Raw genomic sequence first — 25,636 nt, forward strand, 5'->3', positions numbered from 1 at the left:
ATCCTTAGGATGCCCACCAGGAATGGGGAGAATATGCAAACTCCACACATACAGTGAGCAGGCGCAAGACTCAAACCCAGGATGGTGGAGGTGTGAGGCAAATATCCTAACCACTAAGCCACCGTGCCGTTGCGTATATAACCGAAAAATCGAGCAAACTCAGCAATATTCAGAGAAGCTTGCAGTTTATCTAAATTACTGTAGATCTGGGCCGACACGTGACACATGGCATCATCACTACACATATTCAACCAAAGCCCTCTTTGATTCTCATGTGTGGAACAGCTAAAGTACATCTTTTTGTGCAATTTCACCAGAAGGAAGCACAAAAAAATGCAAAATCAAGCATTTTCGGCCACAAAAACCACAAACAAACTCCATGAAATCCTGGAGGGACTGATGAGCAATAAACATACAGCATGATGGCTTCCAAGGCCCAAGGAAAGGACTTCGATTTTAGTAGAGTTTCGTGTGTTTTTCCTGTAAGTGTGCACTTTTTTCATTCTCCAGGTTCTCTGGTTTCCTCTGAGCTCCCACAAACATGCCAGTAGATGGATTGGCTACACTAAATTGCCCCTGGATATGAATGCCTGTGCTTTGTGCCCTGTAATATATATATAGACTTCCATTAAATTCACACTATATTCCTACCACTTGCTAAAAGGGATCCTTTCTGGATCTGGCACAACCCTGAAGCCATTAGCGATAAAGATAAATGAATAAAGCAGTGAGGATTATATCTATTTGGAAAGAGCCGTAAATCTTATAAATATAAGGAAATGGGATTAATAATAGGCGCATAGAAGAAATGTAATAAAATGTATGATTATGAATGTTTGTGATGTTTTTGCTCAGAGCTATTGTTCCTCTAAACTCATCCCAAACTTTCTAAGCAGTTTATGATGCTCCGAGTTATGCTGTAAAATGTTTCTTTAATGCCTTCTTAAAAGCAGAAGGATTCAGCATCAGTCGAACCAGATGACAATGAGACTCTTTAAAAATCTGGTGCTGGTTAACTACAAGAGTTTTGCATTAAAGTTACATAAGAGTTGTTTTAAAGACCAGAAATTCAGTTCTCTTGTAAAAAAAAAATGCTTGACTTGGTAAGTCAACAACAACAACAACAACAAAATAGATGGCAGAAGAAAGCACAGAAGCTTTTAGACTCATGAGAACATAATTATCACTCCATACACTGATCACATTATGACCACCTGCCTAATATTGTGTTGGTCCCCCTTTTGCTGCCAAAACAGCCCTGACCCATCGAGACACGGACTCCACTAGATCCCTGAAGGTGCGCTGTGGTATCTGGCACCAAGATGTTAGCAGCAGATCCTTTAAGTCCTGTAAGTTGCAAAGTGCGGCCTCCACAGGATTTAAAGGATAGTTACAGGACTTAAAGACTTAAAGGACTTAAAGGATCACTTTTGATAGATAGTGACCACTGCAGACTGGGAACACACCACAAGAGCTGCAGTTTTGGAGATGGTCTGATCCAGTGGTCTAGCCATCACAATTTGGCCCTTCGTCAAACTCGCTCAAATACTTACGCTTGCCCATTTTTCCTGCTTCTAACACATCAACTTTGAGGACAAAATGTTGACTTGCTGCCTAATATATCCCACCCACTAACAGGTGCCATGATGTCTTATTCACTTCACCTGTCAGTGGTTATAATGTTATGCCCGCATTATTGTTGATGTTTTTATTTTTAAATGCAAGAATGCATTCCATCATGTGATTTCCCTTTATCTCTTTTGTTCTGTCTCTCTCAGGACCTGAGGAAGCAGATGGAGAAAGGCTGGAAGGATTACGACGTTAAAATGTAAGAATGTACCCTTTACTATGGACAGAGGAACAAACAGACAGGCAGCTAAACAAGGTTTCCTTTCTGTCTCTGTTTCTTTCAGAGGGAAGTTGGAGAGGGAGAGGCAGAAGCAGTACGGTCTGATAAGGCTGGACTCGGACATTGTGGAGGACATGGAGAGAGAGAGGAGGACTTTCCAGCTGCAGATGTGCGAGGTGTGTGTCTGTGAGGCGTGCGATTCTTCCTCGGGTTCAGTTCATTCGACAGGCTGGTAAAAGTAACAAAATGTGCTGAGGTCATGTTCTCCTTGTGTGGTTTGGGGAGGTTTCTTTTTTCTTTTGTATGTGGATCAGGGGAAATTTAGCTTTAGCTGCACTGCTGAACCAGGATGTTGTAATAAATTAAAATAAAGAGCTGAAGGAGAGGGGAATTCTGTTCTTCTATAGGGACTCCTCTTTTTTTTCCTCTGGCCACAGGCCTCCAGATGTTCTTCGGTTTCTGCTTTACTGCAGATATTTTTTTCCCTACATGAACAGCCTCTGACTTGAATTTCTACAGTGTTCCTGTCTGTACTGATTACCTCTATGCTAGAGGTGCTATTGATGGAGATTGGGTTCAGACAGAGTATTACAAAAAAGCTGACATTTGTTCAGGAGTCCTCTGTTCTGGAGATGTCTGTTTACACAAAAGTAGACTGAGAGGAAATAAGACTCTCTCTCTCTCTCTCTCTCTCTCTCTCTCCCCATGTTCAGTATTTGCTGAAGGTTCAGGAGATGAAGATCCGACAGGGTCCTGATCTGCTCCAGAGCCTAATCAAGTATTTCCAAGCCCAGCTCAAGTACGTTCCATAGCACATGACCACTGTTTATATCATTTTATTTCATATTTATCCTAGAGAATTATTTTGAACAAAGAAGAAATATCAGCATGCACTGTGTACACTATATGGCCAAAGGTTTGTGCACACCTCACCATCACAGCCATATGTGGCTCCACAAAGTTTCAAGCACACAATTGTCTAGGATACTTCCACAGATGTACTGGAACTGGAAGAGACTCGGACCCGGTTCCATGAAGACATGGTGTGTTAATGTTGAAGAGGAAGTGTCCTGCACCGAACCCTGACCCTGACTCAACACCTTTGGGATGAACCGGAACAGCGACTGAACCCCAGACCTCCTCACCTGACATCTCTTATAGCTGAATAAACACTAATCCCCACAAAACACTCCAACATCTAGTGGAAATCCTTCCAGAAGAGTGGAGATTATATATACAGTACAGGGAGAGTAAATCTGGAACGGGATTTTTAACCATAAGCCATATGGGTGTGGCAAACCTTTGGCCATATACTGTATTCTTTTTCTAATGAGAATTATTTTGTTGGAACAAAGCTAAATAGCTTCTCCTGTTGTGTGTAACGGTTATTTTATACACACATTAATAAAGCCTGTATCAGAAATATATGAAGAGAAAATATTTGGGTCTTTAGCCTAGTCCATTTTTTAAGTGTGTGTGTGTGAATACTAAAGTGTTTATGTGCCTAATTTTAAACCTTAGGCCTTTTCTGGTAACATTAGCTTGAACTATGGGAAATAAACATAAGAAAAAGCCGCATTTACAGTAAAAGGACACAGAATGACGTCTCATGTGTTTGTGTCCTCTTCCTGTGTTTCTCGCCATGCAGTATAATAGTTTTAATGATAGTGTTGGTGAAAACGCTATACCAATTTTATACTTTTCTCTTTAAAAGGTCACTGATTCTTCTTGAAACGATTTTCATTTCCCCGCTTTTAACAAGCTGCTGTTAAACTACATGAACTTTACATGCCCTAACAGCTGACTTGTACAATCGTGGTTGCTGTAATTTCTCTCATGTTGTAGCAGGTTTAAAGTATAATATTATTTCAAGGCAAAGCTCATTTTTTAATACATCGCTCTGAGCTTTTTATTTTGACTGAAGACAAACTGTAAAAACTCAGCCAGAACATTATGACCCCTGCCAGGTGAAGTGAATAAGACTGATGATCTCCTCATCATGGCCCCTGTTAGTGGGTGGGATATATTAGGCAGCAAGTCAACATTTTGTCCTCAAAGTTGATGTGTTAGAAGCAGGAAAAATGGACAAGCATAAGGATTTGAGCGAGTTTGACGAAGGGCCAAATTGTGATGGCTAGACCACTGGATCAGAGCATCTCCAAAACTGCAGCTCTTGTGGGGTGTTCCCGGTCTGCAGTGGTCAGTATCTATCAAAAGTGGTCCAAGGAAGGAACAGTGGTGAGCCGACGTCAGGGTCAAGGCTCATTGATGCACGTGGGGAGCGAAGACTGGCCCGTGTGATCCGATCCTACAGACGAGCTACTGTTGCTCAAATTGCTGAAGAAGTTAATGCTGGTTCTGATAGAAAGGCGTTTTGGCAGCAAAATGGGGACCAACACAATATTACGTATTCCAGTGGTTATAATGTTATGTCTGGTCGGTGTTATGTAAGGAGGGATATGTAAATGTGTGTGAGATCATCGCTCTTCTTCTTTCAGTTTTTTTCAGGATGGACTGAAGGCTGCTGAACATCTGAGTCCGTTTGTGGAAAAGCTGGCAGCATCTGTCCACACGGTAATGCTCCTGTGTGTGTGTGTGTGTTTCAAATTTCTCCTCAATCATAATCTAATCATAATATCTATACATTCAGATTTCCTATTTGTCCTGCCAGAACACGAAGACATACCTAGCTATTCCTTTGCCTTTATGGAAAGATTTTTGGCGATGATACTGTTTTATTTTTGTCATAATGGCAAATGCTGGCAGTATCTCCTGAGATCATCTTTCTCTGAGATTACAGTATAATGTCTTTCTGAGCCAGACGATAAAAATTAAACCTCGTGTGCAACTTGAAGCACTGGTTTGGCCTCCACACGAGGAAGAAAGATAATCCTGAAATTCCTCTGTAGAGACTGGACCGAAGAGTCAGTGGCCTGTCTGTCTGTTTGTGTACACTTTAGTGTGTATGTGTATATGTGTGTGTTTTTGTGTGTATGTGTTTGCGTGTGCATGCTTGTGAGAGTGTGCGCTTGTGTGTGTGTGTGTGTGTAAGTGTGTGTGTGGTCTTTTTTAGCAAGAGGAAGTAGTCAGAATTAGGGAAAATCTGCTGTCTAACTGAAAGAGAACTTCAAAAATAGACGTGTCTGTGTCCCAGTGTTTTTTTTTTGTAACTGCTTCCTGACCCTTACTTATTCTAGAACTCAAAAACGAATTCTAGAAAAAGTGACTGTTGTTTTTTGTTTTTAAGTAGAATTCAAGAGCAAGTGACTTTGAGAAGGTTATCAATCGCACTCCAGCTGTTTTGGAAATCTAGAATAGGTGATCTTGAGAAAGTCGTAGTCTCAAAGAGAATTCTAGAACAAGTGACTATGAAAGTGTTCCTCTATCTAGTTAACTATTCTAGTTAATCCTAGTAAGTACCAGAAGTACCAGTAACCCTGGTAATTCTACACCTCATAACTTCAGAGAGAATTCTAGAATAAGTGACTGTGAAGGTTCTTCTATCCACACTTATTCTAGTTAATGTGTGCATAACTTCAGAGAAAATTCTAGAAAATGTGACATGTTGAGAAACGTTGATCACCGCTGCAGTTCTTTTAGTATAGAAAACTTCAGAAGTCAGAAATTTCTAGAATCTTCGAAATCGTTACATAAATTTCTCTAGCAACGCTCTGTTGTTTCTTTTGGGATCTCTTCCACAAAGATAATTCTAGAATAAGTGACCTTGGGGGAAGAAAAAGGTCTTTACCAACACTGGTAACGCTACACCTCATAACTTCAGACAAAAATTCTAGAATATGTGACTGAAACCTTGATCACCGCTGCAGTTCTTCTTGTATTCCAAACTTCTGAAGTCAGAAATTTCTAGAATTTTAGAAATAGTTACAGAAAATTTCTCTAGGAATGCTCTGGTTTTTTTGGATTTCTTCATTTTAAAGAGAATTCTAGAACAAGTGGCCTTGAAAAACAAAAGGTCTTTACCCATACTGCTCATTCTACACCTCATAACTTTAGAGAAAATTCTAGAATAAGTGACTGGGGAAAGAAAGGTCGGTATCAGCACTGTGGATTATTTTAGAATTTTAACACTGCCGTCTTTCATAATTCAATTCTTCAGAAAGAAATCTTGAATAGGAGTGAAGAGTTCATCAACGTCTGCTTGCTCGTAACCTCAAAGAGATTTTCTCTAGAACATTGTAGATATTTCCGAATTCATAACTTCTCGAGAATTCTAGTACAGAAAAATTCTACAATTTCCCAGCGCCGCACTCTAAATCATTACTCTCCATGTTCGCGATGACTAACTGGGCTTTGTTGTCTAGCATGTTGTCAACAAAGCATGGCTTTGTTGTCTGCATGCCTAAGCCTCTACATTAATACATAATATTGGACAAACAGCCTAATAAATAAATTCCTGCTACTCTTCCTGACTCCTGGATTTCTTTTTCGTCGTTGTTGTTGTTGTTGAGGCATGTTACAGCAGATCTGCTCCTCGGCATCAGAACTGGTTTGGGTGAAGCTCATAAAAACATCTTCTCACGTAGAGACTTGAATGCTTTCGATTTAGGATAGAAAACCATAAACATTTAATTCGTCGGGAAGAAGAAAAACAATTCAATTATTTCAAGCTGGAGAGATGGGGCAGGAAAACATCTTCCAGACTTCCTAGCAATCATTCACGGCGCGAGCGATCCCAGCAAGACAAACTTGGATTATTTTCCCCTCAGATGTAAACAAGCAGAACAAATTGATGGGAATCTGTGATGGAGGTCGACAAGATGCTGCAATGCAGGACTTGAAGAGTCCTTGGAGGCTGTGAATTAATAATATGTGTGTTGTAGGCATCTCGAGCACATAAATCAGTATTTCTACACTGGGAATATTCTTATGTTTAATCCTGGTCTGAGATTTCCGTATAGCTTTTCCTAGAGCTGCTGTACTTTTTCTCTTATTACATTTCTTTCTGTAAACAAAGCTCATTTTACGGTGTTGGGGAAAACCTGAACGTCTGTTTTGTTGGTAGGTTCGTCAGGACGAGGACGAGCAGGTGAAGCAGCTCTCTCAGCTCCGGGACTGCCTCAGGAGTCAGTTACAAGTGGAGGGTAAAGAGGTAGCTACAACTCCCAGCATGACTCACTTCAGTCACTGAGCTGGTCTGGATGTGAACGTCATGATTGTGGCCTCATACTTCTTTAAAGTTCAGGATCTCATCATCTTGGTATTCTGATCTTTAAATCTGTATCCGATGTCGTCATCATGACGTTTATGTCAAAACCTGCCTGAGTAGCTCGATGATGATGATGATGATGATGATGATGATAATGATGTGTGTTTTTTCTTTTCAGGATTATCTAAACAGGAAGAACTCCAGTCACGGCTACAGCATCCACCAGCCACAAGGCAACAAGAAATACGGCACCGAGAAATCAGGCTTCTTGCTCAAGAAGAGTGACGGGTGAGTTAGACAAAGGCTGTTCCCCAGTCTGAACCAGATCTGATTAGTCAATCACCTGGTAAACCCTGTTTGTTGCCAAGTCTTTTCATCATCATATAATCAGCGTAGAGGTACCACTCTTTCAGCTGATCAGGCATAACATTATGACCAGGTGAAGTGAATAACACTGGTGATCTCCTCATCATGGCACCTGTTAGTGGGTGGGACATATTAGGCAGCAAGTCAACATTTTGTCCTCAATGTTAGAAGCAGGAAAAATGGACAAGTGTAAAGATTTGAGCGATCTTGGTGCCAGATACAACAGCACACCTTCAGGGATCTATAGTGGAGTCCATGCCTTGACGGGTCAGAGCTGTTTTTGGCAGCAACAGGGGACCCACACGATAGGCAGGTGGTCATAATGTTATGCCTGATCTTTGTAAATGAATAGAAATAATTAGAGGGCCAAATTGTGATGGCTGGACGACTGGATCAGAGCATCTCCAAAACTGCAGCTCTTGTGGGGTGTTCCCAGTCTGCAGTGGTCAGTATCTATCAAAAGTATCCTTTAAGTCCTGTGAATTGCAACATACAGGATTTAAAGGATCTAACACCTTGGTGCCAGATACCACAGCACACCTTCATGGATCTAGTAAAGTCCGTACCTCAACGGGTCGGGGCTGTTTTGGCAGCAAAAGGGGGACCAACACAATATTAGGCAGGTGGTCATAATGTTATGCCTGATAAATGAATAGACATAATAAGAGGTAATAGAATATAAGGTTACATGTAGTAGCATGATGTGCGGTTATGTAACCTGTACTATGTACAACATTACAGAATGGAGAGTGATGTAATTATCATGCTGGTCAGTTTCATGTACTATAAAGTGCATTGTGCAAACACACTGGAGAGTGTATTCCTGCCTCGTGTCCAGTGGTTCCCAAGAGTCCACCCTGACCAGGATAAAGAGCTCACTGAACACGAATGATTTATTAATGATGACCTGCATTCCTGGAACATGTCCAATTACAGGCGAAAGGAAAAGAAAGGAAGTATGTACTTCATCTGGTGACACAAAAAGAAAAGAAGAGAAACGAATGATGAATGGTTAGCACAGAATATAGGAAATAGAAATTCCTGTGTTGCTCATTGTTGTGTTGCTTGATGGCTCTGGCACTTCCATATTAAATAAATGACTTTATGGGTGAATTAACCCGGTGATGTAAATAAAATCCTGGACAGAATATAAGATCAGTTTCTATTTTGTTAACAAGCTTCCAACATTTTTCCTATTAAACCTCTCAAACATTATGCCAGTAAACCAGACGCATGTGTGCGTATGTGTGTGTGTGTGTGTGTGTGTGCGTGCGTGTGTGTGTGTATTGGGAAATCGCTAGAATGTTCTTTCTCAAACACACTTCATCATTTGTCAGGTCTTTTGTTTTCTCCTAAAACCAAACACTGGTGTCTAGATGATGGTGTTTGTTGGCTCAGTCAGTTACCCCAGGAAGACAGGGGCTGCAGTTTGTTTTGAGTGTGAGTGTATGTGTGTGTGTGTGTGTGTGTGTGTGTGAGAGAGAGAGAGAGAGAGAGAGAGAGTTGGTGCGTTTACTTGTATGATTCAGCTGTTCTTCATTTAGTCTTGTTTGACCTCTGACTGAGTGTAGGCTCGAATGTTTAAATCCTAAGATTACACATGTAGATAACACACACACACACACACACACACACACACGAGCGTACACTAGTTTCAGTGTGCTGACATCTTTAGTGTAGCACAATCAGACTGCACCATGAATCCATTGTTTCAGCTCAAATGAACAAAATGAAACAAAAAAACCCAGAGTTCCCATCTGACATCTCCAGGGTCACCAGTTCGATCGGGGTCTTGACCTCACGTATTTCCCCCATGTCCCTGTGGGTTTCTTCTTGGTCTCTGGATTCCTTCTCGCCTCCAGACAACAGGCTGGAAAGTGGATTGGCAACACTAAATTGCCCCAAGGTGTGAAGAGTATGTGAATGTGTGTGAACAGAGCCCCAGTGATGGACTGGCGTTCCACCAGTTCACACCCAGTAGGGGATATATTTATACTCACTGACCACTTAATACCTGTACATATGTAAAGAGCTGAAGATAATGTTGACATCATAAGTGATTAATTTAAGAAACTGCTGAACTTTTGGGATTTTTGTGCACAAAAACAATAGCTTTTAGAGCTTTGGTGTTTATATAGAGTGGTGCGGAAAACAAAAAACATCCAGCAAGCAGGATGGAAATAATAGAAATAATAATAATAATAATAGTAATAATAGTAATAATAATGATTATGCTGATGATAATAATAATAATAATGGTGATTATGATGGTGATAATAATAATAATAATAATAATAATAATGATGGTGAAGTTAATAATAATAATAATAATAATAATAATAATAATAATAATAATAATAATGGTGATTATGATGGTGATAATAATAACCGCTCATTACAACTGCGTTGAGCTGAAAAGCATCTCAGAATATGCAACATGTCAAATATTTTAGAGGGACTGACCTACAACAGCTAAAAGACCACATCGGGTTCCACTCTCGTCAGACAAGAACTGAAGTCTGAGGCTAAAATAAAGCAGGCAACGTTCTCCAGGCCTCAGTTATCCACTTGGAGTCATTGTTCATCGGCATAAAAGAGTATAAAGGAGGCAGTCCCATTTTCGGTGGGGTTTATAAGACGCCTTTAAGACGAGCGTCTTGTTTGTGTTAAGCGGTTGGAAGGTAGGAAATGTGGGTTGAAGGCTTCCTTTGACTTCCTCCCAAGAAAATCCAGTCCAGATGTGGAGAAAGAATAAACAGTGACTCATCAGGACATATTGCTTTCCTCCATAGCATGGTTACTGCTGCTTTCTTTTTCTTTTTTCTTTTTTTTTAATCCCGCTTTTGATGATGGTGGACGGCAGTCATTAGGTTTGTACGAGACAGCGGGTTTCTGGCCTGAGATCTGAGCTGTGTTTCAGTTCTGATGTCAAGCGCTGGTAAAATGCTGAGCTGGGTAAGAAGTCTGTGTGAGGTCACTTTTCCACCATGTGTTTGTGTTTTTGTGTCTCAGAATCAGGAAGGTGTGGCAGAAGAGGAAATGTGGAGTCAAGTATGGCTGTCTGACCATCTCTCACAGCACGGTGAGGTTCCTGCATCTTATACACACACACACACACACCCTGTAAAATCCAGTATACTGTACCTTATAAAGTGCATTAAGGTTATATTTGCTCTGTCTCTCTCAGATTAACAGACCTCCAGCCAAGCTCAACCTCCTCACGTGTCAGGTTCGACCCAACCCTGAGGAGAAGAGGACCTTTGACCTTGTGACTCGTATGTCCACCACTGGCATTCCATGAATATGAACTTATCTGTTATTTTATATATATTTTATATATATATATATATATATATATATATATATATATATATATATATATATATATATATATATATATATATATCATCTGAAACAGAAAGCACCAGTCTGGAGTGTGACTGGATGAAAAGAGTTAAAACAGGCAAATTTGTGACATTTTTCATTGTGATTGTTTGAACTGTTTCTAATTTTAAGCATTTATTTCTAGAAATAAAAGCAAAACCGTTTGCATTGATGATTTCAGAGTACCCCATGACTGAGGAGTAGCACAGCAGAGAGCTTTTTACTTAGGTGCAGCTCTTTGTAGGAGTGTGTGTGTGTCTATATATAGAAGAGATGCTGTGTGTGTGTGTGTGTGTGTGTGTGTGTGTGTGTGTGTGGTAATGAAAAGCATTTGCTGTAAGGGGCTTGTCTTGGCTTGTTAGTTCTTCCTACATTCCCTTGGCCGTTATATTTTTTTCCCCACATTGCTTCCTTGATATGCTCACTGTGTTCACACCCATCTCTCTCTCTCTCTCTCTCTCTCTCTGTATCTCTCTCTCCCTGTCTCTCTCTCACACACAGATAATCGCACGTATCATTTCCAAGCAGAGGATGAGCATGAATGTATGATGTAAGGAACCTACCACATCCCAAAATACCCCTATATATACACAGACACACTAATGATGCCAGCTCTAGAGTTTGTCTCTTAGTCCTGAATGTATTCTGATATTTTCACTAAATGTTATGTGCTGACTTTATAATCAACAACTGTCTCTCTGTAGCTGGGTGTCTGTACTCCAGAATAGTAAAGAGGCGGCTCTGAACACGGCTCTGGGAGGAGATCAGCTCCAGTACCCGGGCAGCGGGCTGCAGGACCTGGCGCGTTCTGTAATTGCAGGCCTGAGAAATCTTCCAGGCAACGAGACCTGCTGTGACTGCAGCGCTCCGGGTATGACTCACGTCTGCGCCGCTAAAAACGTCCGACATTAATGAATAATCTCTCGCTTGTTTACGCTTGTTTGTTTGATTTATTCTGTAATATCCTGCATGCAAGTGAACACTCAGCACGTCGACCCTGAGCCCATACAAGCAGCAGTACAAAAATTTCGACTTTGTTTACTGTTGACTTAATATATCAGATCCGAAAGGATTTATAGAGAATATATATTTACTTATATTAGGCAGCTATACAGGATTAGTGACGAACTAAACCATTAGTAGTTGTTCAGAATGGCTGGCGGATTGATGGAACCTACAGCCAATACAATATTCACAGCAGCTCTGTGACCAGAAACTATCCACAGTGCAGCTTAATAATAAAACTAAATTTAATAATAATGCAAATGAAGCATTTACCTGCATTAATCACTTAACTGCTTCCTTGTATATTAGATTTTTGGTCACAAGCTGTCAGCACACATGCATTCTTTACATATTAAGACGTTACACAACTCTTGACCCTTTATACAACACACAGGACTCTTTGTACAACACGCACTACCTCAACTGACTCTTTTACACAGCACACTTTACATAATAATATCTACATATTTACTCTCTCCAGTTGACCTCTATAGACGTTTTCGGCTTAATTTGGTCTCATTGTGTTACTCGGTCGTCTTGTTTCTCCTGCAGAACCCACCTGGCTCTCCTCTAACCTGGGCATCCTCACCTGTATCGAATGCTCAGGAATCCACCGGAAGCTCGGGGTTCACTACTCACGCATACAGTCGCTCACTCTCGACATGCTGAGTACATCCGAGTTACTGGTAAAAACACACACACACACACACTTTTTTTCCCCCCAAACCTATAATAATTTGATCCCTGAACCATTTGCTACAATCCAGTACTTACCAGCATAGTTTGCACATCTATTAGGACATCTATTAAACAAATTCATACCACAGCGCCACTGAATTCTCGATTCTGATTGGTCAGGACGTGTTGATTAGTTTTCTATGAGAGCAGCTCATACAGGAGTGCTGGCCTTACAGCAGATCACAGGTTTACATCAATCGTTTCTATGGTAACAACCGACCCAGGGACTCGCATGATGTTGTGTGAGGAGATGTTTGTGGAAGGACTCGTCTTCTTTCACAGGATGGAAGATTTGTGTTTTGAACGTTCTGCTTTATTAAATGAAGCTAATTAATACAAATTGAATAGGTAACTATAATCATTGACCAAACACACATCAGGATATCCTGTTATAGAAAAATAATCAATAACAAAGCACATGCGTGTCGTCATAGCTCCCGTGCATAGAAAATCCTGCATTACTGTCCAAAAACTTAAAGCTTTGACTATAAGAACTGGACGAATCCCATCGGTTGACCCTTGGCTCCGTATACAAACGTCATCTTTCTCCACAGATCAGCTAGTACATTATAAATTTAATAATCCATGTGTTTTTGAGCCTTGTGGCCGAACCTGGATCACTCGTCAGTCTTAAATCTGAATTAGAGGTTCGAGTTTGCGTCACGGGAGCCCAGTTGTATTCCCGCTTTTCTTTTTTGTCCCACAGCTCGCAGTGAGCATCGGTAACAACAAGTTCAATGACGTCATGGAGGCCAACCTTCGCGATGACTCAGTGAAACCCATACCGCAGAGTGACATGTGAGTTTTACAACACACACACACCACACTGTACACTGTGCTGGACTGCTAATCAAGAGGCTCTGGACTCTGTCCAGTCGGTCAGTCAGTGAGTTATGAAAGGTCTTTTTGTGGCTCTTGTGTATAAACACAGAAACACACTGAACCGAATTTACTTTTGTGGCTGTTCAGTAGTATAAATCACTGCGCAAGCGGTCCAAGTGCCCTCCAGAAATATTGGCATCTTTGAAGAAAATAAGCAACGGTCAATATGTAGAGGTTTAATGCATGCATGTTTTATAATCTTTATAATCTCATAACGAAATCTGTACAAGAACTGAAGCAGCAAATCCTCTGTTATCGCCACAGCAGATAGTGGAATCCCTTTCTTCGCATATCCCAGCTGAGGAGGGGTCAGAGCACTGATACAGCGGCCCTGGAGGGGAGGGTGGTTTAGGTCCTTGCTCAATTGCCCAACAGAGCAGGGGCTAATAGACTGTTGTCGAAAGATGTTGAAAAGTTTGTGTGTGTTTGTTAGGAACGCGAGAAAGGAGTACATCACTGCGAAGTACGTAGAGAGGCGCTACGTGATGCCTAAAGAGCACTCGGAGCCCCTGCGAGTGTACGACGCCGTGAAGTCGAGAGACCTGACGTCCCTCCTGCAGCTGTATGCCGAGGGAGAAGACCTGTCCAAACCCACAGCTGTACCCGATCAAAAGGTCTCACACACATGCACATCTGGTAGAGAAAAAGAGCTGTCTGCCTTCTTCCGCATACACGACTCCCACCATCAGTTAAAGTCTCTGTGAGAGTGTATAGCATCTTTCCCACTCTGACAGCACAGAGGGTTTTGCTCCTCATGCAGTGTTTTCAAATGAATCCAATCCAATGATAAATAAGTTCTGCAAAAACCACACTGACCCTGAACAGGATGAATCTCAGTGTACAGTAGATACGACAAGCATGAAGCTCGTGCCAAAGAACCATTAGTCAGCGTGGCCTTTCTTTATCCCTCCAGCTTCACATCTAACCCCTGCTCACTCGCGTTAAAACCACAGAAGAGAGTTAAATCTTAGCCGGGTTTCATGTTGTAATGGATTCAAATAGTGTGATAGAATGATAGAATGTTTATCATTTTGTACATTTATAACTGATGTATTTAGTTTTAATTGAGAACAGTGCAGCTTAAATATAATTTCTCAAATCTATTTTTGTTTTAAAAGTAAGAAAGATATAACCTGTAATCGGACATCTCTGCTTTTGAGACTCCACTCTTAGACCTTAAGTGTCCAGTAGGTGGACTGTCATTTATTTCTATAGAGTTGAAATGATTTTAAACTCATATCCCAAAGGGAATGTGGAGGTTTGAGTGTTCAACATGTGGTTAACTGCCTCTCTTGAAATGCCTTTTACTCGAGTCATTCATTATAGCTAGACGTCACGATGCTGTAACGTTCCTTCCTGTTATGATCTTTCCCTCTTTGTTTCCTGTAATTCCACGTCTCCTCCTCGTCTTTCATCTGTAACCGGATCATCTTCGCCTCCGCTGAGATGAGACATGTATTCTAGATGTGGATTTAAATCTATTATTGTGATTCTGGGGATCTGGAGTTCTGAGGATATGATTCAAATAGCAGGATATCGCCAAGATAGTCCTTATCTATTGACTTGACTAATCTCTCTTCATCTGTGTCTTTCCCAGGATTTGAAAGAGACTGCTCTCCATGTGGCTGTGCGTTTGGCTGAGAAGAGCTCTCTGGGCCTGGTTGATTTTCTGACACAGAACTGGTCAGTTTGAGAGAGAGAGAGAGAGTGTGTGTGTGTGTGTGTTAGGGAGCGGGAGATAGAGAGAGATACAGAGTGTGTGTGTGTGTGTGTGTGTGAGAAAGAGAGACAGAGACAGTGTGTGTGTGAGAGCGAGACAGAGACAGTGTGTGTGTGAGACAGAGACAGTGTGTGTGTGTGTGTGAGAGAGGAAAGAGATAGAGACTCTCTGTGTGTGTGTGAGAGAGAGAGTGTGTGTGTATTTGAGAGAGAGAACAAACACAAGAATGTGTGGCATTATGTATTATTGACATTGTCATGACTGTAATTGTGAAAAGTGGGCGGGGTTACAAAGTGAGAGTGTATGTGTACTCTCACTCTGTAACCCTGCCCACTTTTAAAACATTAACTTGTGTGTGTGTGTGTTCTTTACAGTGGCTGTCTAGAGAAGAAGACGGTGGAAGGAAACACAGCTCTACATTACTGTGCGATCTACAATAAACCAGAATGTCTAAAACTGCTTCTTAAGGGGAAGGCTACTTTACACACAGGTACACCATCATCATCGTCATCATCATTAGCATCATCATCATCATCATAACACACACAAACACATACATGACCATTTAGTGATAGGGCAGAACTGCTTGAAACGGCCAGAAGGAAATTTTTCAGTTTTGAATGAAGAGCTCAGAACATCTGGAGGACTTGTTTACACTTCAGGCTTAAACTGAGTGAAGAACATGCATTTGTGATTGCACAAGCGTTCATCCCTCTAGCTGTGTAGCCTCTAAATTAGCAGCTAGCTGCCACCAGGAATCAGCTGATTAGTTGAATGGAGTTAATCTGTGTCTAGTTAAACTATCAAATGTTCTTCATCTGTTCCTCTCAAGGAAGTTTGGTTACAAAAAAATCCTAAATGTTGAATATCTCATAGAGCATTAATAAAACCACCAAGTCTAGATTGACAGAAGAGCCATTATTAAAAAATATGGATATATAATTCACCTTGAAGACTCAGCATATGTGGGCAAAAAATGCTCTCTTGGTCCGATGAGATCGAAATTGAACTTCCTGGTCTTGGGGGAAACACGATACTGCAAAGATCTAGGAATTCTCATTCCTATTGTGAAGCATGGTGGTGGTAGCATCATGTTTTTTGGGGAGGCTTTGTAGCAAAAGGGACTGGGGAAACTGGACAGGGTAAATGGGAAGATGGATGAAACCAAGTACAGTGCATGAGGAGACGAGGAAGTAGCAGAATTATACACTCTCGCTCGAACGTTAGCACCGACAAGACGAAGACGACGTGAAATCTTAAGAAACATTTGATTTTGCATCATTATGAAAATGCTAATGAATTTGATGGGGATGTGAAAAGCTGCTTTGATTCGATTCGAACCCCTCCCCATTTTTTTTACGGTCACGTGCCCTGATCATTCACATACCAAAAGCATATAACGCTGTGGTTCGTTTTCTTTCTGTTTTTTAGCAAACGCTGCTGGAGAGACTGCACTGGACATCGCCAAGAGACTGCAGCACTCGCTGTGTGTCGACTTGGTAGGTTTGATCTCATTACACACACATACACTTTACAAACCAATCCCGAAAACCTACTGAATACCTATATGTACCTGAATATGAATACTGTATTTAATACAAACAGATACAAACATAGACACGTGTAGGAAACTTGTCACAGGCGTCTGGTCGAGACTAGAGGTGTGTGTCAGGACTCCGGTGTAACGAAATAGGCTTACAAGTATTTTTTAACTTTGAGGTAAGCATGAAAATATGAAGTCAAGTCAAGAAGCTTATATTGTCATTTCAACCATATATAGCTGTAGCGGGACACGGTGAGATGAAACAACGTTTAGGTGCTACATAAAACAACATAGAGGTATAAAAATCAACACAGAGATCAGGACTAGCCACATAAAGTGCAGTGCAAGACAAAAAGACAATACAAAACAACACAGTACAGGACAATTACACAAAATAGCGCCATTCTGTGTTATAAGTTCCCCGACTTACGAACATTCGAGCTGCAAACTTTCACAGATACGAACGGTCCTCGTGTTACGAACGTTCGTAGATAGCGGAAGTGTCTGCCAGACGTCGTCTTCTGCTGCTGTGTGCTTACTGTCCACTGCCATAGTGTACAATAGTACAGCGCTCAATCAGAGCCAAGGATGTCTGGAAGCAAGAGGAAAAGCAGTAGTGATGTGGAGGGGATCTGCTAGGAAGCACAAAGCAATAACCATGGAAACAAACTTGAAAATAATTGAGAGCGAGGCAAAAAGATGGTAGACGTCGCTTGTTCTAACGTGAATCGTGGCACGATTCAAAAGAACAAGGACAAGATCATGGGGTCTATTTTAATGCTTTACATTGTATATTTGTGTTAAAGCTGTATAGGACTCACTTCGTCAGACAAATCCGGCATACGAACGGAACAGAACTCGGGGTTTTACCGTACAATGTGCAATATAGGAGAACTGTAAACAAAGAGGGTTCTTGTAAACATATACACTTCTGCATAGCAGCAGCTGGTGAAACGTGCAAAAAACAACAACAACAGCAAGTGAGGAAATGTGCAAAAAAGACTATTTTTTTGAGTTCATTCATTCATCCTTAGTACCTGCCTGGTCAGGGTCACAGTGACTGAAATGAGGCGCAATAGAACCAGATTCTTCCAAAAAATGTTGCAGGCTCATACACACTATAATAATGTGTGGGTGCAGATACACCCACATACATCTCTTCATCACTAGATGAAACCACAACGTTGTAGTTGAGGTTTGGGGAACTGTCAGAGCCGGAACTCACACACCATGACAATTATTTCAGCTTCGGGTTTTTGTTCTAGTGTTTGAGTTTATTGTTTTAAGGTCTAGGCCACACCCACTTTGGATTAAAATACAGATAGAGACAGAGATATAGTGTTACACTCCGCTGTCTATGTACGTCTTTATGTAATGGAAGGAGTTTGCAATCTGATACAAATCTGTTTTTATATCCTTTCGGGTCTCTTCGGATCGAATCAAAGCTCGGTTTTCAGCACACTGACCCGTATCAGCGGCCACCCGCCGCTCTGTAAACACAAGCTGGCGCTTCACTACCGCGCTGCATATTGACTCAGTGTCATAACATCCACATAGTGTCCTTTCACTGCCGGGGTCAGGATCTGTGTTACACCGACTGCATGAGAGTGGACATAGTGTGTGTTTAGAACGCAGCTGTCCATGCTCTGTCCAAAATGTCGTTCCCTGTGTGCTTACATTGTGCGCTCATTCACGATGTTCAACTGAGTCACAACTGCTGGGTTTTAAATACTCTGCCTCTCTTTGTGTGTGTGTGTGTGTGTGTTCCCAGCTGGAGTTGGCTCACAGTGGGAAATTTAACTCCCAGATCCATGTGGAGTACACGTGGGAGATGCCACAGGAGTTCCTGTATGACAGCGAAGACGATCTGGATGAGAAGGTGCGTGAACAACACTATCTTCATCATGCATCTATAGTCATCACTCATTATACTCAGCAAATTTTATTTACAACACACATCAGCGGCATTTTCACACTTCCTACGCATTATCTCAACTTCACTGACAACAGGGAAGTTTCATGCTTATATGCTGTACAAGAACTTCCGTTTCTCACACACACACACACACACACTCTGTATGTAGTACAGTTCATTTCAGTGTGTAGCTTTAAGTTGAAATTTACTGAAATATACTCAAAATGCTCTATTTAATCAATGATGAAATGATTATATACAGACCTCTGAATGATCTCCGTCTCTGTGACATGCCTGAGAGAAGGAATAATCGTTGATTAATCAAGTTCCTTTTGAGTGATTGATTATTATGGATATAAATTATTTCCACTCTACTCTCAGTTATTCATCTGACTTTACAGACAGAACATATGGATAAATAGTGAGACACAAACATTATTTATTCAAGACTAACATGATAACAAGTGTATGAAAAGGATCATTTTTAATAAAACGTCTTGTCTGCTTATCTGTTTTCTTTCTTTGACGTAGGCCAGTCCACCCCGGGCTTTGCGCTCGCCTCTGCCCTCTAATGGCTGTTTTGGGAATTTTCCATGCGACCCTGACAGACCGTACCAGAACGTAGAATATAGTTGCCGCAACCCAGCGAGCGTCTCCGGAGGCCACACACCTCCTCCTCTTCCTGCTAAATCCATTCAGAGAGGTTAGAGCCTCTGCCTCATTGCTTTAGAGTATTGAATTCTTGAATCTGATTGGTCGGAAGGTGTTGATTAATTTTCTATAACAGCAGCTTTGACAAAGTAAAAACGCATACATGTTGATAAGGTGAGGTTTATTTAGGAGAAGAATTTTTCTTTACCTGACACATTTACATTTATGGCATTTTGCCCTTATCCAGAGCCTCTTACCTTATTACTCATTTTATACAAGTAAGCAATTGCCGGTTAAGGGCCTTGCTCAGGGGCCCAGCAGTGTCAGCTTGGTGGACCTGGGATTCAATCTCACAACCTTCTGATCAGTAGTCCAATACCTTAACCATTGATTAGGATGGTCATGGGTTCAAATCCCAGACCCTCCAAGCTGATGAAATGCAAATTTATGGACGGAGTCTCCGGTGTGTAACACTGTGTGGTGTAACAGTCAATACATTACAAAAGAGAGGCTGGGTATGGGAGCAGCTGTTTACAGCTGCTGGTACATAAGTGATAACAGGAGCTCAGTTCTCATGTGGATGTTCATGGATCAACATTAACTATAAATGGATAAAAAGTATGATATGTTAATAAGTGCATTAATAAATTTGCTAATTAATACAGTTTGGATTGTTGGTAATATAATGATATATAATAATAATATTAATAATAATAATAATCAGGATCAGGCAGTGTGGTTGATTATTTTCCTGTAAAAGCACGCCTCATCATGTTTTATTTCTTGCATGATGCATGGCAAATTTAGACATTAAATTACACATATCAGGAAAACGTATAAAAGCCAGTGCTATAATGCTCTTTAGACTTCTAACATGCTTTATGTCTTCATCTTCCATCTTAACACATAGTTTATTTCATCCTGCTCCAGGTCGTTCTGACCCCCAAATCAGCACCTCCACCCAGGAGTCACACTCTGTTTCCCGCCTCAGCTCCAGTTCCTGGAGTGGTTCCTATAGAAACAGCCCCCCTTCACCCCAGACAGAGGTCTCAGGGTTACGGGTACCCTGTTCGCCCCGCAACGGAGCACTGAAGAGACAGGCAGTGGTGTGGGAGAGTCAGAGTTCATCAGGGACACAGAGCTCCATCGGACCTGTCGTGTAAGAGCCGCTGATCTCTGTTATACACACACACACACACACACACATTCATACACATGTACACACTCACACACTGAGAATTAGTCAAAGCATTAAGTGAGCTGAAGAAATGGAATAGTCCTGCCTCTGTGGTGTATGTGTGGAGTTCTCTCAGGGTTCTTTCAGGGGTTTCCTTTATGTATGTTGGTTTCCTGCCCCAATCCAAAGACAGGAGACTGATTGGCATCTCTAAATTGTCCAGAGTGTGTGTGTGTGTGTGTGATTGTGCCCTGTAATGGGTTCCAGGTTGTCCCTCTGCCTTGTGCCCAGCATCCCCTGCAATAGATTCCAAGCTCCTTGTTACGTAGGAAAAGTGATGCAGAAGATGGATGGAGTTTAGGGTTGGCACAAAAGTCTGCTTAGTTACAAACAAGATGGAAATGTTAACGTGTGTGTGTGTGTGTGTGTAGGTCGGAGAAGACAACATCGTATCGGCGAACTAGTAGTGGAAGTAGCAAGTGTGCAGCAGGATCTCCCAGCTCTGGAAGCAGCATGGAGGAGCTCTACTGCAGTCTGACCAATAACAGCACTGCTAATGCTGATGCTAATGCTAATGCTAATCTCTCAGTACCCGTCATACTGCCACCACCCCGGTCACGCAAGAACGCCATGGTAACCAGCTACACCAAATGATTAGATATTACTGCATTCTTAATTCAGAATGTTACACAGAACTCATTATACTGTGTGTGTGTGTGTGTGTGTGTGTGTGTGTGTCAGATCTCTATGAGACCTCGGCAGAGGAAGGTTCTTGCGTTAGTGGACTGTATGTCTGTGAGCTCTGACCAGCTGGCCTTCTGTAAAAATGATATTATAATAGTGACTGCTTCTGATGATCCCCACTGGTGGGTAAGTACACACACACACACACACACCAAACAAAATCATCAGCATTAAACCTCATGTATTAATGAACCAGGGATAATACCGTTATTAATACCGTTTTTATTAGCCTTGTCAGGCTGAGAGGATTCTTGTTCAGAGACTCTCAGGCAGAAGACCAGGTAGTGAGACTAGTTGAAAGTATTATTGCACTTTACAGTAATAATAAATATATATATATATATATATATATATACAATCTACATAGTATAGTACAATAAGCTTGGTTTGCTTCCTCATCCATCGAGTCTAACGTAGGGAAAAATCACGAGGCTCGACTAAATTACCCAGACATTTTTAGTTTTAATTTTATCAGTTTTATCCATGCCTTTAAACACTTGGAACTGTGTTACACTTGACATGTCTTTGGCATCATTCCATTTGCCTAAGCAGCATTTAATGCAACCTCGTACCTATAGACGCAGCTTATAAATCATTTATTTTACCCACAGTCGCGCCTAATAGCTTACCCCAGACCGCAGGTAACACGCTTCACTCGCATATCTAAAAGAAGAAGAAAGAGATGAATCCCTTGGGGTCTGCTGTTATAGGAAAATATAGGATGTATTACTGATTTCCAAAAACAGCACATACTGAGGTGCTTTATTCCTCTTATACCTCACTTCATCATCTCTTTAGAAAGACTACCCTTTACCACATGCCATTTTTATCCATTTATCTTTACATTTACTGTAGTCAAACATCCATAAGATATATCTTGAGTTAGAAGAGCTCTAAATCCCCTTTCATAAGTTTAACAAGACGAAAATGTCCGATTCCATTTCCCGGAAATTCCATTCCCGTGTCAGAAAAGCATAAAAGAGCTGCATTCTTATTATGAAGCATCTAAAAATGGTAAACAAACATCTTACAGAAAACGTCACCTCAACATATTAGTGATATATAGTGAAATAACAACACAGGGTTTATTAAAATCTGTTTATTATTAGTGGTAGATTGCATGCCCAGTGTGTGAAACTGTTCCTATAGGAATAATAATAACGAACCGGAATGAGCACATTAATATAGAATCAGATTCAACACCTTCTGACCAATCAGATCCAAGAATTCAGCAGTGCGCTGCTGGACACGTCTCATCATCCTTCTAACTGCGTGACCTGTATGTTTTATAGCAGCATTTTAATGTGCATTATCTCGTGTCCTTTTCAGGTGGGGCATGTAGAGGGCAAGCCGTGCAAAAGCGGCAACTTTCCAGTCAACTACGTTATGAAACTGGGAGAGTGATTCTTTTCCGGAAGCTTCCACCCACGCGAGACGATCGAGGACAGCGCGTCCACCTGCTCGTCCGTGTCCGCGTCGGAACGGCGTGTGCTGCACTAAAGTGGATTTAGGGGGGAATTATATCCTGATGTTGTACCTCAGACTGTTTAGCACATCGGCCGTGCCACTTTAGAGACGTTAAAATTGCCATGCGGAGCCGGAGAGACGCTGGTGTGTGAAGCAGCACTTAGTAAACACACATACGGTATACGGACTCATAAAGGTAACAGGAAGCCATCGGTTCCAGAAGGACGGCAGATGATCATCTGAGCACTAAGGGAAAATAAATGCAGTGCATTTCCTGACTGTTCGTGCCCAAGTCCACAGGTTCCCATGGTTTAATGGATATTTTGCTGTTATGAGACGCTGATGAACAGCATCCTGTGAAACACAATCCTCACTGAGTGACTTTCAGCCCAGTGAGCAAGACCGAGACAGAGAAAAGGAAAGATATTGTGTTTCCTGCCTTTAACTGGACGTTCTGCTTGTCTTTCTCGCTGAATCAGCAGTCTCTCACTTCTCCAATCCCATTTTAAAACCCACAACTCGGACAGACACGGAGCCACGTGTTTACAAGAAGATTTCACATGAACGGTTTTCTACACCGCTAATTCTGACGCATTTCTCAAACCGTCTCAAGCTTCATCTGCAGTGTAATCGATCATACCGACTCGTTTATTCATTTCCTGTCAAAATCTTTTATTCGAAACCGTCTGATGTTGTTTTCATGGTTCTTTACATTTTCCCAGATAAAACATGATGCAGCTTCATGCTAGCTCGCTAAATCAGCAGCCTCGGTCGTTACCTAGCTAACTTTATTATCTATGTTGATATTTTAATATCAGTGAACGTATCACAAAAAAATTCAGTCAGTTTTTAGAAAGAATAACGCGTACAAACACGGTCCTTCGCTAACGTTTACAGTAACACCAAGCTCGTCAGTCTGAAAGATTATAGTCTGTAAATAGTGATGTTCAGTCGTTGGCTTCATGGTTCATCGTTGTAACGTAATTTATTTTTAAATAGACCAAAATAAAAGAGAGAGAAACTCAAGGCACGAATATTTTAGAGCACTTTCACACCTGCTCTGTTTGTTCAATCCGAATCGGAGCGAAATCGGTACTTATGTCATTTGTTTTGGTTTAGTTTTGCATTGCACATAATTCCACAAAACGAATCAAACAACTGAACCCTCTTTCATTCCTATTCACAGTAACAGAAGAGTTAAAGGAGAAAGGTTTAATCACCTGAACACATAACGCAGGCACCATACAAGTCTGTGAATAATGAGTTCGAAACTTTTTCTGTGTCAAATCCAGTGTTTATTTCTTCTCTTTTTGTTCCTAAATATCTAGAGCATTTCTGCTCTGTCCTTCGGCCCGGTTTACGCCCCGATATCATCAATTCTCTGGATGTTTTGCCTAAATAACCACACTGAGCACCCGAGCTCCAGTTAAATGGACTAAACAGCGCAGGATGATGTTGTCCATCCACACTAAGAGCTCTGTCTCTTAGTGGGAAAAGACTGAGTGCCACAAAAGGGAGGATCAGATTCCTGTAACAAAGTGAGTGTGAAGTCCAAGAGCAGAGGCTCTCAGATATTGATATTTCACAGAGTGAGTGTGGGGAAATAATTCGATTTCTGTGTTTGGTTGTGATTTTTTTTTATATAGCCTTGATATGAAAGAGCAGTATTTTCCACATTAGTGAATAATCTAGGTCTGGGAGTCAGAACATGTAGTTGCTGTATTATGCTTGAAGTTCAGTCTGTATTTTCAGTATTTTGGGGTGTGTGTGTTTGTGTGTGTGTTGGACCCAGCCCACTTGCTTTAGTACTGCATTGCATCCGAGCAGCTTTTAGAGATCCCTCTGCATTATTAATGCCAGGACAGAGGGCCGAGTACAGACCGGTGCACTCCTGCACTCCTCTTATTCACTTCTATGAAGCTATTACAGGTCCCCAAGATCCAAACCATTCAGTTCAACTCCCTTTTTGTTTGTTTGTTTGTTTGTTGCCAAAAAAACCCTTCTGGTCTATGAAATGCATTTTAGTTGAAATGTACATGAATGATGTAATATTAGCTTTAATAAATGTCCTTTCTTTTTATGATTGTTTATTTCTTACTGTTTTGCTCATTGTTAATATGTTAAGCATTTTTTGGAATAAATGTGTTACGCTACATCAGAAATGAGTCCTTTAAGAAAACTGAAAGCAGGTTGAAATTCATTCTGCATTAAAAAATTATATACACCGATCAGGCATAACATTATGAGCAGTGAGAGGTGAAGTGAATAACACTGGTGATCTCCTCATCATGGCACCTGTTAGTGGGTGGGATATATTAGGCAGCAAGTCAACATTTTGACCTCAAAGTTGATGTGTTAGAAGCAGGAAAAATGGACAAGGCTAGACCACTGGATCAGAGCATCTCCAAAACTGCAGCTCTTGTGGGGTGTTCCCCGGTCTGCAGTGGTCAGTATCTATCAAAAGAGGTCCAAGGAAGGAACAGTGGTGAACTGGAGACGGTCATGGGCGGTCAAGGCTCATTGTTGCACGTGGGGAGCGAAGGCTGGCCCGTGTGATCCGATCCAACAGACGAGCTACTGTTGCTCAGATTGCTGAAGAAGTTAAAGCTGGTTCTGATAGAAAGGTGTCGGAATACACAGTGCATGACGGCTCAGGGCTGTTTTGATAGCAAAAGGGGGACCAACACGATATTAGGTAGGTGGTCATAATGTTATGCCTGATCGGTGTATGTATTTGAGGCATTAGTGCTTTTTATTCATGAATATTCTACCTATATAATCCAAATGGGTAAAATCATTTTAGTAGATTTTTTAAAATTATAATTATTTAATTCAATTTACAGTTAGATTTTATTTATTTATTTATTTATTTATTTTTGTAAAAGTAATTTTTCATGGTTTATTATTAGGAAATATAAGAATTAATCACTTGTAATTGAGAAGTGGTTTCAGGACGGCTTTTTACCCGACCTTATGAAACACTGCTTTGGAGCAGGATTAGCAGCTCTCTTGCAGTGTTAACTTCATA

The 25,636-nt window shown here is 41.1% G+C and overlaps 1 protein-coding gene across 3 annotated transcripts in view; it reads left to right on the top strand.

Moving 5' to 3' along the window:
- The window catches only part of asap3 (ArfGAP with SH3 domain, ankyrin repeat and PH domain 3), a 43,764-nt gene extending 19,078 nt beyond the window's left edge, over positions 1–24,686 (top strand). For 2 of the 3 annotated variants that reach the window (XM_058398970.1, XM_058398972.1), the window contains exons 5-26: positions 1,779–1,828; positions 1,914–2,025; positions 2,563–2,648; positions 4,348–4,423; positions 6,873–6,959; positions 7,195–7,304; positions 10,395–10,464; positions 10,570–10,657; positions 11,268–11,316; positions 11,471–11,637; positions 12,324–12,457; positions 13,216–13,307; positions 13,825–14,005; positions 14,989–15,074; positions 15,486–15,601; positions 16,543–16,610; positions 18,426–18,533; positions 19,101–19,272; positions 20,151–20,379; positions 20,829–21,030; positions 21,139–21,267; positions 22,471–24,686. In XM_058398970.1, the coding sequence (XP_058254953.1) occupies positions 1,779–1,828; positions 1,914–2,025; positions 2,563–2,648; positions 4,348–4,423; positions 6,873–6,959; positions 7,195–7,304; positions 10,395–10,464; positions 10,570–10,657; positions 11,268–11,316; positions 11,471–11,637; positions 12,324–12,457; positions 13,216–13,307; positions 13,825–14,005; positions 14,989–15,074; positions 15,486–15,601; positions 16,543–16,610; positions 18,426–18,533; positions 19,101–19,272; positions 20,151–20,379; positions 20,829–21,030; positions 21,139–21,267; positions 22,471–22,545 (2,487 nt within the window). In that variant the 3' untranslated portion in view covers positions 22,546–24,686. The remainder of the gene's footprint in view (positions 1–1,778; positions 1,829–1,913; positions 2,026–2,562; positions 2,649–4,347; positions 4,424–6,872; positions 6,960–7,194; positions 7,305–10,394; positions 10,465–10,569; positions 10,658–11,267; positions 11,317–11,470; positions 11,638–12,323; positions 12,458–13,215; positions 13,308–13,824; positions 14,006–14,988; positions 15,075–15,485; positions 15,602–16,542; positions 16,611–18,425; positions 18,534–19,100; positions 19,273–20,150; positions 20,380–20,828; positions 21,031–21,138; positions 21,268–22,470) is intronic. The other variant, XM_058398971.1, reaches the window with a different exon arrangement.
- The last annotated feature ends 950 nt before the right edge of the window (positions 24,687–25,636 follow it).

This window comes from Hemibagrus wyckioides, linkage group LG09 (genome assembly GCF_019097595.1).
Source record: "Hemibagrus wyckioides isolate EC202008001 linkage group LG09, SWU_Hwy_1.0, whole genome shotgun sequence".
In the NCBI taxonomy this organism is placed as follows: Eukaryota; Metazoa; Chordata; class Actinopteri; order Siluriformes; family Bagridae; genus Hemibagrus; species Hemibagrus wyckioides.